Source organism: Sycon ciliatum, chromosome 1 (genome assembly GCF_964019385.1).
Source record: "Sycon ciliatum chromosome 1, ocSycCili1.1, whole genome shotgun sequence".
Taxonomy (NCBI): Eukaryota; Metazoa; Porifera; class Calcarea; order Leucosolenida; family Sycettidae; genus Sycon; species Sycon ciliatum.
The window spans coordinates 84,441,673-84,458,312 of record NC_088643.1 but is presented as its reverse complement, the minus strand read 5'-3'; the positions used below and the strand labels follow the sequence as shown (position 1 = coordinate 84,458,312).

Below are 16,640 nucleotides of genomic sequence, written 5' to 3'. Positions count from 1 at the left end.
GCCATCCATGCAGGGCCTACTGTATACATGTAGGCAGGGCACGTGCAGTCGTCATGGTTGTAGTATTATGGTACATGGTGTAGACCTACGTCACTGAGTACTCGTACACATAACCATGATAACGACTACGTATCACGCACGCTACTCGCGGTACCGGTACCCCGCGGCCCGTACTAATCTACCCATGCCCTGGTTTGTACACATGCAAGATTTCCACTCCGTATTCTCCATGGTGACGCGCTGCCATGCGCCGCAAAGGAAAATGGCGTCTGGGAATCTCTGCTCTCGCGAGAGCTAGAGAGCACGATTTTTGCTGCTTGCATGTGGATTCTTCTGTGTGAAAATATTATGGCCAAAGGATCGTAGAAAAGGTCTCTTTGCGACCATTGGAGAAGATGGTAAGTATTCGATGAAACTCTACCCGATATCTTCGTCTATGGGGAAATAGCAATGCTGGTGTTTGTGGTGTAGGTGCTGTATGTTCTGTATGAACATGCCACCGGCTATGCAGTGTTCAAGAGCATTGCAGCCGAGGACATCGGTTCACAAACGGATGAAGTCCAGCAGTCTATGATCGACTTGGGCAAATTCGGAAAAACACTGAAGTTGCTGTCTTTCTCTCCATTCAAGTCAGGCGCTAACGCTCTGGAGAATGCTAACAGTGTGTCTGAAGGTACAACGCTTTGTCTGGCCAGTAACATGTATCAATTTTTGGTGATAACTTTTATGATTTGTGTTGTTTTCAAACAATTTTGTTTCAGAGACTTGTATAGGTGGACATCAGTAGTGCTTGCTCACTTATAGTTCCTCTTTCCTGTTTCCCGGTGATCTTGTGTGAATTTCCTTAGCCATCGACTGTGGATAGTTTGGCCTCCTGTTCTAGACTTCATTTTGATTTTAATTAATATTTCACTCCAGCAGATGGTGCATGTGCACATGTATTTGTATAAATGTGCATTTGCATGCTGTACCTTCACTCCAGGAATCGTCACTGATGAACTCCGTACACTTCTTGAGGCCAATGTGCCACGTGGGAAGAAGTCAACCAAGGTCGTGCTTGGTGTTGGTGACCACAAGGTAATGTGCTTGGTCCGATCATGGAAGTCTACTATGGCAGCGGATTGTGCCTTCCATCCTCTAATACATGTAAACTGATTCCTTGTTAATTTGGCACCGCATGTGCGGCAGAAATCCGTGGGATCGGGGAGGGTGCTGGATTCGCAATGTGATTTACTGCCGCAGGGTGTGTGTGTGTGTGTGCTAGGCCCAGACAGATTCTGCTCAGCTCGCCTCGATATTTTGCCACAAAATGTTGCTGTGAAATCTTTGATATTTTGCCGAGCCTGGCACAAGAAACTCTATATTTTGCTCCATTTTGCTCCGGAAAACGTGTATTTTATCCACTTCCCGTACAGTCCCGTACAGCGTTTCATAAAAATCGCAGGGTCGGTTTCTCAACACTGGTTTCCACGCACGTGTGCCTGAGTTCTTCTAAAATCATGTCGGCCCACAGTGAATCCCAGTGATTATTTCGGTGACATGATCTCGTCCTGGGCAGTGTATCCTGTTGAACGGGTAAGAAACAAGGAAATCCAAGTATCAGGCATCGATTTACCCAGCATCTCGATATTTTGCTCCGATTTTGCCGGCAATTTCCGCTCTTTCAATTCTTCGATATTTTGCCGAAAGAATTGCCGGCAGGATCTGTCTGGGCCTAGTGTGTGCATGAGCGAGCAGTTGCTGTTTCGTAACTGTGAGTTTTACGAACTAAATCGATCATCAGACGAAAATTGAATGCTCAGGTCTCTACGGATGGTGGATGAACTTCATATGGTTGTTCGGTAAAATAAATGCATGAAGCACGAAGAAATATTCCAAACAAAAAAACTTTCAAGGGAGGTCATCAATGACGTTTCCAAAGAAGCGCTGGGTGGCTACGATGAAATCCCGGATGAAATTCTCATACCATAACAGCCGTTCTCTCGGAGCCCAGGCAAATCCGAAATTCAGCCGATCCCTGATATCCTCTGCCGGTTCCTTCAAACTTAGTAAACTTGCAAAGAAGTCTGTCACCATTGTGACCTTGCATCCCCTACATACATTCAGAAATCAGCTGCACTTCTTTTCAATGTGAGGGCAAGAACTGCGCTGCCATAACAACCCTGGGGCAGGTAACCAAGGAGAGTGTGCCGTCACAGATAGGACATTTTCCCTGACTGGCAACGTGTCTAACAGAAATTGAACTCATATTCAGATTATTGCATCACCGACTGGTGTATTTTTACATTGTCACGTGTGATGTGAAATCTGGTAACAAAATTCATGCCTTTCGATATGGCTACCTTCTCTGTTCTGACTGCAGATTGGCTCAGCCATTCAGGAAGCTCTTCAGATCTCCTGCCAGGCAGTTGGCGTAGTACCCGAGTTACTGCGTGGCATCCGCCTGCACTTCCCAAAGTTGGTGTCTGGTCTTTCGTCAGTTGCCGCCGTCAAGGCTCAGCTTGGTCTCGGCCATGCGTACTCCCGTGCCAAGGTTAAGTTCAATGTACATCGTGTTGACAACATGATCATTCAGACGATTGCCCTTGTTGATCAGCTGGACAAGGACATCAACACTTTCTCTATGAGGATAAGGTATAGTTGTGTGCATTCATATGGAGAGGGAAGATAATTTTGATGCGTCCTTTGCTTTACTTATGTTGAGGAATACAGTCATATAGCAATGCATACATATGTGAAGTGTGTGCCTCAGTGCACCCAATAAATGCATGTCATTGTTCTTTCGTGTGTGTGTGGACTGCCTCATGTACAGGGAATGGTACTCCTATCACTTCCCAGAATTGGTGAAAATCATCACTGACAACTACATGTATGCACGTGTCGCCGGCTACATCAAGTCTCGCAAAGACCTGTCAGAGGAGCGTCTTGAAGGTCTGGAAGAGATCGTGATGGACACAGCCAAGGTTAAGGCCATCCACGATGCTTCACGCTCATCTATGGGTGAGTACATATGCGAGGTGTACTTTGAAGTACGCATATCGCTGTGGTACTGCTGAATTTGATATTTCAATTGCTGTACAGTTATATGTTAGACTTCATCCAAGGCAGTGCGCGATGTGCGCAATGTGACACCTTGAAAAATCGCACATACAGTCTTCACCACTGGCTGATTGCGGAAACTGGCTCGACTTCATGATGTGCAATGTGGACCTTGTTTTCTACAAAGTGCAAACATTGCACATTTGGTCCAAGCTTAACCTTGTGGATCTTTAACTCCTGACACTTTAGTTGCTACCTGCAGTCTCCTTTGCTGATTGTCATGGTCATTGTTGTTGTTGGTGATGTTGTTGCAGGCATGGATATCAGCCCCATTGACTTGATCAACATTGAGCGCTTCGCAGTCCGTGTAACACGCTTGGCAGAGTACCGTAAGGAGTTGTTCGAGTATCTGCACAAGAAGATGGTCACAGTTGCTCCCAGTGTAGCAGCTCTCATTGGTGACATCGTAAGTAAATTTTGTTTACAACTAGACTTTCCGTGCGTTAGCGTTAGCATCTGTGGCAGTGCTTTGTGCTCCTAATTGACACCTACATGTACACCACCAGTTTCCCTAAGTGTTCTGGCATTGAGAACGCTGTGTTTACTTCAGCTTGCATGCCACGCACACATTTGTTGTGTTTCATGCTTATACTGTACGTGTTTCCTTGGTTCTGCTGTGTATAGGTTGGAGCTCGTCTGATTTCCCATGCTGGTTCTCTTACCAACCTGGCCAAGTACCCCGCGTCTACAGTTCAGATTCTCGGTGCAGAGAAGGCCCTGTTCAGGTATGCTCGGTTTGATGTGTACATACAGTGCTTATGCCTCCTCTGAGCTTTCAAGTTACATGCATGTATCTTTTCATAGCTCTTGTTGGAAGCTTGTCCAGGGTCGCTGATAAAAGCCATCTTTCACATGTATGTGCCATTCAGATGCTTTTCTTCATGAATTGTATGTGTGTGTTTTGTACTTTTGTGCTTCTGTTGTCAACAACACATGGATATCGGATTGTCCTCGCCTTAACCCTTTGTGGACGGACTGTACGAGTTTCGATCTAATAAGATCGAAAGTCTGCAGGCGGTAAAAGCTTCGTAACTCCATCGTTTCTTGAGCAAATTCCACAATCGAAGGGTCTACGTGGTAGCGGAAACTCCAAGCTGTCCAATGCAACAATCGCCGAAGAGTTACGATGTCGGACGCCAGAGATATCGCACGCCGTATTCTTACCTCGGCAAATTCAAATTTTTGATCGATCATTTCGCCATTTTGGGGGAAAACCCCTTTTCGTGTGATCTTTGAGCGACTGAGCACATGATTATGACGTAGCCGGCTGAAGTTTGAATCGTCTCGAACAGATTTGAGCGTTCTGCGATGAAGGAGAGTGGAATGGCGGTGATGGGACGAATTTGCTTGCATATCAGGCTTGGAGACGACTTTGCTGTGTTACCGCGCCTGATTTGTGGCGGCTGGATAATGGAGATTGGTACCCTGGCGTTGCTCTCGTCAAGAGCTTTCCAATGAGCCCTTGATTGTGAAAATCAAGTGAAGGACACCAAAGTTTTGACATGGTAAAGTTGAAAATTGTACTGACATTTTGTAATTCTGGTGCGTACTGTGCTAGTAATCCGTCCATAAAGGGTTAAAGGGGAAGTATACCCTAAAATCAAATTTTCACCAGTTGTAGTCTTCTGGGTGCTGAGTCGAATGGTCTTGGTCCGAGGCAGCTGCGACGCTCCCTTCCTTCTTTTTTCCCAATCGAACCCGCGCACTTCCACCGAAACTGGGTGACTGCGCCTTATAGATGGGGATTTGTATGCAAAATCTCACTAAAAGTGCTATGTCGTTCTTATAAAAGCACGGATGACCGCGATTGGCCCATATGTTGTAGTCTTTTGGACGCTGAGTCGACTGGTTTTGGTCCGAAAAGGCTGCGATGCAGCGTTCCTCCTTTTATTCCCAATCGAACATGGTTGAACAAGCGGTCACGTGCTCCTGGGTGCCCAAATCACCTGGTCACCACGCCAGCAGGCGACAACTTTCACACCAAGGTTCAACTCGAGTGACAGGACTGCACCCAAAAAAGGTCAAACAGGCTAGTAAGTTGTACCCTGCAGGCACGGTGACTGGTGTACGCAGGAGCACGTGACCACTTGTTCAACCATGTTCGATTGGGAATAAAGGAGGAACGCTGCATCGCAGCCTTTTCGGACCAAAACCAGTCGACTCAGCGTCCAAAAGACTACAACATATGGGCCAATCGCGGTGATCCGTGCTTTTATAAGAACGAAATGGCGCTTTTAGTGACATTTTGCATACAAATCCCCATCTAGTAGGGCGCAGTCACCCAGTTTCGGTGGAAGTACGCGAGTTCGATTGGGAATAAAGGAGGAAGGTAGCGTCTCAGCTTCCTCGGACCAAGACCATTAGACTCAGCACCGAAGACTACAACTGGTGAAAATTTGATTTTAGGGTATACTTCCCCTTTAATTTATGTGTACATGTGTATACGTGTTTGTGTGCCATGCAGAGCACTGAAGACCAAGGGAAACACACCCAAGTACGGTCTGATCTACCACTCGTCCTTCATTGGCAAGGCTGGCGCCAAGAACAAGGGTCGCATCTCACGTTACTTGGCCAACAAGTGCTCAATCGCCGCCAGAATAGACTGCTTCTCAGGTTGGTCCAAACGTCTGCGTACAAGATAGAAAATGATATTTCTTTTTTGTAGGATCACCCTTGAATAGCTTTCTTACACACTGGCCTGGGAAATAATGCTTCAAAGTACATGCACCTTGGTCCAGGAATTGTGGAATTGAAACTCGTCAGGCAAAGTACATTCTTAACTTACCCGCGGAAACTTATCATGACGCCTTATACCGAAGCACAATCTGTTCATTCAGCCGTGGTGAAAGTATCCAGGTTGATGGACGTGCTCGGGGGGGGGGGGGGGGGCTTTATAACTTGTTCCAGTGTTTGCTACTCTACTGCATGACCCTGTGGGATCGCTACTTCCAAGTTGTATTATTCTCCGTGCAAACAATGAACTTTTGCATATGCTATGTGCTGGCTTGTGCTTCCTTATAGATGTGCCCAGTGAAGTCTTCGGTGAGAAGCTGCGTGACCAGGTCGAAGAACGCCTATCGTTCTATGAAACCGGCCAGGCCCCACGTCGCAATGTGGATGTAATGAAGGAAGCCATGGAGGAGATGACCCAGGCTGTAGGCACAGAAGCAGCCGAGACACCCAAGAAGACGCCCAAGAAGAACAAGAAGAAGAAGAGAAAGCATTCCGAGACTGAGGAGGAACCTGTCGAGGAAGAACCTCAAGAGGAGGAGACGACGACTCCCAAGAAGAAGAAAAAGAAGAAGAAGAAGAAGACCGACGAGTAACCTCTGATCTCTCGCCTCCGTGGTGTGTGCTGTGCCCTGTCATGCCATCTTGATGTTCCATGCCAAGTATGACTGCCTGTTTTCAACCCAATCATTCTCCACTGTACGGTGTTGCTTCGTTCTGTTGCTCATTGATACTGTATGGTAGCAACAACCAGTCAACACTGTGTGCAGGGGGGGTGGGGGAAGAGATATTGCATGTATTATGGTGGCAGTACACCACAAGGCGGAGGACGCCTTGTGTGTTCGAGAGTTTGTGCTTCACGGGAAACTTGATAACGGCTATTGTATAGAGAACCGGTGTCAGTGTCCGAGTGTACAGCTTCGTGTGTTTGGGTCCAGATTTCTTTGCGGAGATGAGGTTCTCTACATTATTATTGTGGCAGTTGTATGCAACTCCCTGGTCGTGGAACATGTGGCACACTGAAAGACAATGCGAATGGATTTACGTTGTAGTTTGTACCATTAAAATTAGTATATGGAGAAACGCCAACATGAAATTCCCAGTACATTCCATGTGACTTATTTGCGTGCGCATAGACAGAACCCTCGAGCCTCTGGAACCAGGGAGTCGTCAAATATTTGACGACTCCCTGAGCAGAACAGTTTCTCGTACGTTAATACGGGAACGCAAAGAGTGTTCAAGGAATTCTACACATCCCATTCCTGTAACGTACATAAAGCACAATATCAGTACGTGTACTCGTGACCGCAACCACCCCACTGTCCTTGGGGGAAAATCACGAAAGACAACCTCAAAATTTGTGGCATATTAAGGCTGGGAAAAATGCATCCGCGATCCGTGGAACTGCGTTATTCCACTGGGACAGACCCTATAGGCCTACTGTAGAGTCGCGCGCCCAAGAACGCTGTTTCCAAGGGGTTAGCCTGATACGTTTTTATTTTTCAGCAATCTTGCTGTGTTCTTATAGCACGTCCTTAGAAAGAATCCGACTGTACTAGAAGTACATGATTGTACAGTATATACACAGAAGCCTTGCTTGGTAATTGTGACCAGGGAGTAGTAGAATACCACTCCCTGGTTGCGACAACGTGAACAATACTGCGGCGGCAACACGACGACTTCTACAACACAAAAAACGAAAATTATAAAAATCCTACCAACCCGGTACCATAGAGTAACGAGGGTCCGAACCTGGGTTTTCCCAATACGGTTCAAATGGTCGCAAGACCGGGCTCTGCCAACCGGGTTATGGTTGTAGTCAGGAGCACTACGCGTCCTCGCCTTGTAACATGCTGTCAAAATCGAAAAACATGATTGTACAGTGTAGTTCAATTGCTTCATGTAGAATACAGTCATGTACTTTGGTGGCAAATTGAGTCTGGATAAAATGTCATTTGGCAATTAGTGCATCTACAGTGATGCGTGCAATCAGAATTGAAAAAAGCTAGTGGATATTCACGATGAAAGCGGGAAAGAGAGGTCCATCTCGGCCACCTCATTCAACAGAAGGGAGTAGTCACTAGAAATAGAAACATTGTGGCCTGGTTGTGCTTCAACATGGCCATGCTGACAAGACATGGAATTCGGAAGCTAAAGACTTAAATGGGCCTAGACAAGGATGTCTTACTACTCAAATCTCTATGAAACGTTGACAATGACTGTCTAAAATGGTAGTTCATTGAGTATTTAAAAAAAAGAAGCTGTTCACACACTACACGGTTCTGCCAGGATAGTTGAAAAGCATCTTGACTGACAGACTGGATGGGATAGCTCTGATCAAGAAAAGCCGGAGTCACCATACTTGCTACCAGATTTCCCTGTTGTCATTGAAAACAAAACAGAAAATCAGGTTAGAAGTGTGTAGAGCAGCAACATTCAAAGCAACAAAAATAATATGCCACGTACACCATTTCAAATTCAACCTCTTATGACACTCCCTCCCCTAGACTACAGTCCATTCAGAAAAAGATGGGCCCTGGCTCTGGCGAGTTCCCGTATTTGGCGATTTTTCGTGATTTCATTGTACACAGTGCAGTGCTGCGAAATTTGAACTTTGAAAAAGAGTCCAAAAAGGGTACCTGAACTGGGGTTCGAACCCCACAATGCACTGTTGCAGGCAGGGTCAAACGGCCTGGATTTTAATGGTTTTTTTCCAATTCAATGCTTCTGGGGCAAAACCTGGCCGATATCCTATTCTTGTTATGGCTTGCTTTTTGGACAAATAGACTTCAGAAACATAATTGGAAGAGGATTCCATAGGGGATTGCAGAAAAAAATTCTAAAAAAACTCAAAGTTTGACCCATTTATGGCCAAAAGCTAGAAGTCCATCTTTTTCTGAATGGACTGTAGAGAGCACATTTTGCCTGCACATATTGTTTAAGGTGGCTGGCGCGCCTATTTCTAAACTCGTAATGTTACCTCACAAGAAATACCCTATGTTTGTGGCAGGGAAATAACCTATGTTTGTGGCAGGGAAAGTTGAAACTGACCCATACTGATCGGGTCATATGCGTGAGCTGGACCCTTCGAAACTGGAGTGCGCTACAAGCTCGCTACGCCAGCTCCGCATGCACTTTTCTTGAACGTAGGATGCGCGAGAACCGCGTGAGTCAAGTTTGCGCCCTGCACCAGTACAACGCCCAGTCCAGTGTTTGCAGGTCTGTGGCCGCACAGCGCCCGGTGTGTACTCGACTCGTGCAATCTGATTTCATTGAGCGGTCCTAATGTAGTTAGAATATATCATGCACTTCATGCGTTTGTTGTCTAATAGTAGAGTGTGCAGTACGGTGAAGGTTGTTTAATACCTGCCAAGAAGGAATGTGCTTAAAAATGAAAGCCTTTAATACATTCAATCACCACTGTGACCTATTATTACAACATGTATGTACAGTTATGGCATAGGAAGCCTTGCTTGATACCGGTAGTTTACAAGGTATGATGAGTACAGCATAAAACTGTGTTCAATGCAGTGTGTCATCCGCCTTGTGATATGCTGTCACCATCATGTACAAGAAGTTGGCTGCTCCAAACGCTGGAGCTCGCGCTTTAACATTTGGAGCAGCCACCTTTCTTCTACAACTACCGCCAAAGTCGCAACATCTCAGTTCGTACCATCTTGTACAGTCATGTACAATGTACTCGACCACCGCGCTCAAGCCAGAGGGAAGCAAGCATACATTGGGCAGCAGTACAATGCCACGCGGAAGAGTGCCGCTTCCCATTGCTTCAAATAAGGATACTCGCTCTGCTTGGCTCCCACTAACATTTAGCAATGAAGCAGGGTTGCTTGTTCCAAGCAATACTACTTGGAAAGTGTCTAACAGACTAAAGTAAGGCCCTGCACACACAAGTCGACAGCGCGGCTTCAAACTCACCTCGACTGCTGCGTATGTTGTCGGAGGACGGCTTGAAATTATCCTCTTCAAACGATTCCATAGATGGTGTGCTCGAAGATAGTGGCCGAGAAGGTTGAGACGGTAGTGGGTGGTGAGCACCCCGATTACGGTTGCGCAGCTCTGCCATTGTGACCGCGGACGAAGAGGGCGCAGCTGTGTTCGAATCTAGCTGTGACTGCCGGGAAACATCAGCGTCCAGGCCGCCAATGTAACCGCCCGATGTCTGACTCTGAACATTCTCACCTGCTCACAACACAACATCACACATTGCTCAGTGTAAGGCATACATGTAGTTTGAGGGATCAGTAGCCAGATACTGTATCACCATTCTAACCAGGCGCGTGCCCCGTATGGGTTCCCATTCGCTCAAAATGCGCTCAAAATGCAGGATTTTGCTTCATTTTTTGAAAATTTTCCCGGGGGGAGGCCCCCCTGAACCCCCCCCCCTTGAAGGGCACTGGCGCACGCGCCTGCTAACCAGCAAGCCGAATAGGAGTCAAGGCTAGCCATGAGCTTTCCACCATGATCACACCAGATAAGACAATTTTGAATGAAAAAAAAGGGTGCACAGTGCCGAGAATCAAGTGGCTACGTTAGGAAGTTCAGTCCCCCAGCCCGACCAGTATGGTACCTAGCAGTAACATGGTATATGTAGATGGTGCTAGCGAACGGAACGTACATGTGTCGAGACCTTGCCTTTCAGACGATCAATATAGTGTACCAGATAAACGCACATGCCCTCTGCAATTCTACACTTAGTTGACAATGCTGCACTCAGGGCTAGTGTGAAGCACAGATAGGCGTTACTAGTACTTTGTAGTGTAATATATCGGCACTTGTAACAGGCTAACTTACGCTCAAACTCGTACTCCTGCGTGTTGGCCTTGGCATCTGCACGTCTGTCAAACTCGCTGCCCAAGGATGAACCTCCTCTCGACGCGGTGTTCCTGTCAGCAAACACGAAAGAAATTGTTGTTTTCCAGTCCATGAAGCTTCATAAACACCTTGAAATTACAGAACTAAAAGAAAATTGGCATAACTTTAGGAAGGCTAGATCAGGCCATGGAGACGCTGCTGAGACTCCATGAGCAGCAGCAGCGGCACTCTGCTAATTTCCCTGACTCGAAAAATGGGCACATACTCGCAGCCCTGACTTGAACAAATAGTTATGATAAACTCATTGAAACTAAGACAAGGATCTGTATATAAGAGGCAACAGTTACACGTACATGCAGGCTCCTCTTCGTGGGTTGCGCACTTTCGCAAGTCAAAGCCAACTCCACTTTCTAATAGGTACATGTACGTTTGCCCACTTTGACCTCTACATTACAACTACACTAGACGCGTGTCTTACTGCGCTTCTGTCCTTGTTGGCGCACCACGCTGACCCATGCCAGACTGGACGTGCTCTGAGGCAAGGCGACGGTTGTGACGAATGACCTCGCCGAGTGGCGAGTCCTGCAAAGATTCCAGCTGCTTGCTGGTCTCCAGGGCCATGCGCCGGGAAGCACTGAGGAAGAACACCACTGGCGACACCAAGAGCAGATTCCTTCGCAGGTACGGCAGTCTAGCCTTGTCTTCTACAGACACGCACACAAACAGATGCACAGGCAGCGGAAGAAAATATACAGGTTTCCTTTTTGTAGTATGTACTAGCAGTGCAGAGTGGGAGTAGGGTATGGCCACACAAGGCCCATAACAAGTACATATATTGCACAATAATAATACTTGACGTCTTGAAGTAATAATATGCGACAGATCGCGTACAAAGTGAGCGGAAAAGAAGGTTACTTGCTGCAAATCTGTACTTCAATACTGTGCAGACGTATGGCGGCAACCACAGCTATACATACATCTCGGAAGCATAGCAAAAAAATAGAAGCGCAGTTTTAACATTTCTAAACGTACTCATGAATGTGGCAAAGGCAACGTATGTCGTTCCACCAATTAGAGCTGTGCTGGCAGCACCTAAATAGTGTTAGTAGAGAAAGGTAAAGTAGAGAGAGGGAGAAAGAGAGAGAGAGAGAGAGAGAGAGAGAGAGAGAGAGAGAGAGAGAGAGAGAGAGAGAGAGAGGACAGAGAAAGAGAAATCCTCAACACCACCCTGCAAGCCCACGATTCTACTTTTACATTAATTAACATGTTTACATGTACACAGATACACATGGCTGGTTGGTAAACATGCAACATGTGCTAGCCTACAGATTGCCGGAACCAGGCCATTTCAAGCGGCACAGTCCCACAGTCAACAAAAATATAGATATTATGAATGGGAGACAATTTCCCATATGTACATTATGTTTTGGTGCCTCATATTGACACAGCGTTGTCATTGGACAGCATGCCATGGCACCATCCATATCAAACACATAGTGACCTGCACATTCATGTATCTGGCTAATCTAATGGCATAGTTCAGGGCTTTCAGCCTAAATCATATCCAAACATAGTCCCAAACCCTGCAGAATAGTTCACAGATCAGTTTGGCTATGAGTGTGAAGCGCGATAAGACAGCTTTCTCGTAGCAGATACATGTACAGTGTATGTGGCAACAGGAGAATGTGACCTTGTGCATTCATGCATGTGGTTTCTAATCGACCATTTGTGGACAGACCACCATTGCACATAACTTATACAGTCTGTAACGGCCTATAGCACACCCTTTTGTTTTCAGTGGTTTTATCACTCAATTCGGTGCATCACTACAAGCGATATCACAGGCACATGTACGTATAGAATATAAGCTGAGTCCCGAGTGTTTACGGGAAATAAAAATACGAGGCAAAGCCGAGGTTTTTTCCCCGTAAACGCGAGGGCGAAGCTTATATTCTATTTAAATTATAGCATAAAAAACCTCCAGTCATTATCCTAAAAAGTGGTTTTTTATAGCACCAGGTTTTTTTACAGCACCAGTTTTTTTATACAGGTTTTTTATAGCACCAGGTTTTTTATATGAGTGATTACCAGAAATATTGCCTGCTTTTAGAACACGCAAATGACTGGAGGTTTTTTATACTACAGTTGTGCTCACTGAAATCCGACCCAAAGTGCAGATTTGGCGCCCTCAACTAGCATGCCCTTGACGCCCTGGAAGTGGCACGAATGCAGCTGGACGTACACATGTACACATACAATGATGTAATCGGAACTGGTCCAGGGCGCCAGCTTTGCACTTGGGGTCGGATTTCAGTGAGCGCAACTGTATAATTTAAATGACTGTACACAAAATACCTACATACTAAACGTACGCAACCACATCCACATGGTCATATGTGTAGATGTGTGCCTACCCCATGGCTGTCGGCCCCTCGTATGAGGGGACATGCGACCGTCTCACGGCAATGTTCAGGACAGGACAGGACAGATGTGTGCACGCAGATGATGCTGTACTGCACAATGCATTGTGGAAATCTCATGCCTTTCAGGTGCACATGCACACCCATGCACACAAGCTCAACTTATCAAGCACTCGATCCCAAAGAGCGCTCCCGACTACAAAGCTTCCTAATAACAGTGAACCACTGAAGGCTACCACTATCCCGGGCTGCACTCAATCATGCTAGCCTGATCGCACCATGCGTACTTCATTCATCATGCATTATCATACCGTATTATCTCTAATATAAGCACGGTCCTTTATTTTTTCAATGTACCTCCGCCCCATGCTATTAATGGAGACGTTCCTTTATTGGAGACTGTTCCAGTATTATTTCAACCTCATTTCAGAGGCATGTTGCCATGCCAAATTCATGTCAGACACACACACACACACATTTCAAGTTTTTTCGCCGGTACAGATAATGAATTTACACAGTATGCTTATAATGGATACTGAGCACTTTATTTTTTGAATGCCGCCCCAAGGTGTTCTATTATTGGAGACGTGCTATTATTGGAGACGTGCTATTATTGGAGACTGTGCTTATATTAGAGATAATACGGTATGTGTACTGCACGTGCAGTACATGGATGGTTGGGTTCCAAGCAGTGTGTGTGTGTGTGTGTGTGTGTGTGTGTGTGTGTGTGTGTGTGTGTGTGTGTGTGTGTGTGTGTGTGTGTGTGTGTGTGTGTGTGTGTGTGTACGGTACTAGACTGTCGGTCGCCGAAGAACTGGGGGGGGGGGGGGGGGGGGGTCGGTCTCCTAGCCTAGAACGTTCTTATTGTCTATGCGCAGTTGAGTCACCGTGTATACATTGGTATGCTGTGATTGATGAAATTCTAGCCTGGCCATTCTTCGGCTCTCCGTTCTTCGGCCGGCGCCCGATAGTACTGTGTGTGTGTGTGTGTGTGTGTGTGTGTGTGTGTGTGTGTGTGTGTGTGTGTGTGTGTGTGTGTGTGTGTGCGCGTGTGTGTGCTCAACGTAGAGAGACCACTTGGCTCCATCGAAGCTCACCACCAAAAATAGCCCGTCTACTACTTGCTGAGATCACCTCACTCTCTGCTCTGTTAGGCTGTGCAACAAAACAACACGACGGCCACCAATACAACAATATCACTACTCTGCAAGAAAATCACGAGCCTGTACAGTGTAGTTCATCAGTCCAGCAGTTACGTAGTTTTGATCGGCATGCAAGAATTCACCAGTTCCAATCACAACGTAACATTCACCTTGTATTCCTTCGAGACTCGAGCAAAGCCACGTTCATCAAACTTGATTTCCGATGCCATGACCCACCGTCAGTCAAATTTCACCACTCGATATGGGCAACCGTATCCCTTTATTGCTTTAGCCTCCAGCTTACAGTTACACAATTAAAATAGCTACAGCTAAGAACAAACGTCAACCACTCACTAGTGTAATTGCCTTCTTCACTTTATGCTTGTGAAACTGATTTTGTTACAGCTAAGAACAAACGTCAACCACTCACTAATGTAATTGCCTTCTTCACTTTAATTATGCCAGTGAAACTGATTTTGTTATGTCACAAGACTAAGACTGCATGAATCATGATACAAAATCAAAAAGTAACGATGATGTCACTGTCTTTCAGCACGTGACCTTGCATAGTACAGTTACTAGTAGCAAGAGTACATAACCCCCCGGGGGGTTATGTACTCTTGCTAGTAGTAGTAGAGTATCCAAGCAAGGCTTCTGTATAATACTACTAACTTACTAATAGCTCGACTTGTCAGGGGTTCTAGGGCTGATAATCCCCTGACCCAGGGGATTATTCTTCATAATCCCCTAGGTGAGGGGAAAGAGCCCAAGACTTTGGACTGCTCTCACTATACCTAGCGAGAGTAGGCCAAAGCAAGCTAGCCAAACAAACCCCAAAGAGCCAGCCTGGAAGCCGCTGTGTGAAATCTCAATCAAATGATCTTATTATAGGAAGGTAATTGAACAAGTGGACATATTTACAAAACTCTTACATGAGCACCGTGAATATGTTTTTTGTATTAGATGAACATGGATGTGAACGTGCAATTACAGCTACTCATGAATAATAATTGGCAACAAGGTCCATGTGTCTGCAACGTCAACGACAACGTTGCCATGGGAACTGAACAACAAATGAAAGCAAATACATTGTATTGTATCGTAAATAGGTTTACTATTGAACCTAAACAAGAGAAATGTTGTTCTTTGTATTTTGAATTCGCAAGAAATCCAACACGCCCGCATTTCGATATCAACAACAATGTTGCCATGGAAACTGAACACTGGTCATACTGCCCATCAGGCATCGATCACCCTCCCTCCCTCCCCCTCAAAAATTAATTGGCTTAGAAAATTCAAAGAGAAAAACGCACAGATCAGGACTAAGAGTACCGGGTTGAGCATCTATCCGTTTTTGTTTCGCTCTGTAAAGAGCACTTAGGGTTCCCTGTAACAAGACGGCAACGTCTGTAGGGCCTTCCCTATCAAAATAATAAATTCTACTACTACTACTACTACTACTACTACTACTACTACTACTACTACTACTACTACTACTACTACTACTACTACTACTACTACTACTACTACTACTACTACTACTACTACTACTACTACTACTACTACTACTACTACTACTACTACTACTACTACTACTACTACTACTACTACTACTACTACTACTACTACTACTACTACTACTACTACTACTACTACTACTACTACTACTACTACTACTACTACTACTACTACTACTACTACTACTACTACTACTACTACTACTACTACTACTACTACTACTACTACTACTACTACTACTACTACTACTACTACTACTACTACTACTACTACTACTACTACTACTACTACTACTACTACTACTACTACTACTACTACTACTACTACTACTACTACTACTACTACTACTACTACTACTACTACTACTACTACTACTACTACTACTACTACTACTACTACTACTACTACTACTACTACTACTACTACTACTACTACTACTACTACTACTACTACTACTACTACTACTACTACTACTACTACTACTACTACTACTACTACTACTACTACTACTACTACTACTACTACTACTACTACTACTACTACTACTACTACTACTACTACTACTACTACTACTACTACTACTACTACTACTACTACTACTACTACTACTACTACTACTACTACTACTACTACTACTACTACTACTACTACTACTACTACTACTACTACTACTACTACTACTACTACTACTACTACTACTACTACTACTACTACTACTACTACTACTACTACTACTACTACTACTACTACTACTACTACTACTACTACTACTACTACTACTACTACTACTACTACTACTACTACTACTACTACTACTACTACTACTACTACTACTACTACTACTACTACTACTACTACTACTACTACTACTACTACTACTACTACTACTACTACTACT

General features: G+C 45.2%; 2 protein-coding genes across 2 annotated transcripts; one reads left to right on the top strand and one right to left on the bottom strand.

Moving 5' to 3' along the window:
* The first annotated feature begins 303 nt into the window (after positions 1–303).
* Positions 304–6,579, top strand: LOC135805980 (nucleolar protein 56-like). The gene is made up of 9 exons (XM_065320101.1): positions 304–398; positions 472–673; positions 983–1,077; positions 2,363–2,634; positions 2,813–3,000; positions 3,354–3,505; positions 3,724–3,824; positions 5,564–5,712; positions 6,121–6,579. Exons 1-9 carry the CDS (start codon positions 396–398, stop codon positions 6,423–6,425), a joined length of 1,467 nt encoding a protein of 488 aa, XP_065176173.1. The 5' UTR covers positions 304–395; the 3' UTR covers positions 6,426–6,579.
* A 1,057-nt stretch (positions 6,580–7,636) lies between these two features.
* On the bottom strand, positions 7,637–14,697 carry LOC135805982 (uncharacterized). Its single transcript, XM_065320102.1, has 7 exons — positions 14,395–14,697; positions 14,180–14,237; positions 11,695–11,754; positions 11,141–11,366; positions 10,642–10,733; positions 9,766–10,029; positions 7,637–8,207 (listed from the first exon to the last, which is right to left on the bottom strand). The coding sequence occupies exons 1-7, from the start codon at positions 14,452–14,454 to the stop codon at positions 8,167–8,169; spliced, it is 801 nt and encodes a 266-aa protein (XP_065176174.1). The 5' UTR covers positions 14,455–14,697; the 3' UTR covers positions 7,637–8,166.
* Between the last annotated feature and the right edge of the window lie 1,943 nt (positions 14,698–16,640).

Bases quoted from the DNA above. Each gene is read 5' to 3' on its own strand.
- LOC135805980 (XM_065320101.1), top strand. The intron at 674-982 runs GTACAACGCTTT...CCTTCACTCCAG, and splicing joins TGCTAACAGTGTGTCTGAAG to GAATCGTCACTGATGAACTC. The intron at 3,825-5,563 runs GTATGCTCGGTT...TGTGCCATGCAG, and splicing joins GCAGAGAAGGCCCTGTTCAG to AGCACTGAAGACCAAGGGAA.
- LOC135805982 (XM_065320102.1), bottom strand. From the start codon at position 14,454: ATGGCATCGGAAATCAAGTTTGATGAACGTGGCTTTGCTCGAGTCTCG. The intron at 14,238-14,394 runs GTGAATGTTACG...TTTGTTGCACAG, and splicing joins GAGTCTCGAAGGAATACAAG to CCTAACAGAGCAGAGAGTGA. The intron at 8,208-9,765 runs GTGAGTTTGAAG...CAATGACAACAG, and splicing joins CAACATACGCAGCAGTCGAG to GGAAATCTGGTAGCAAGTAT.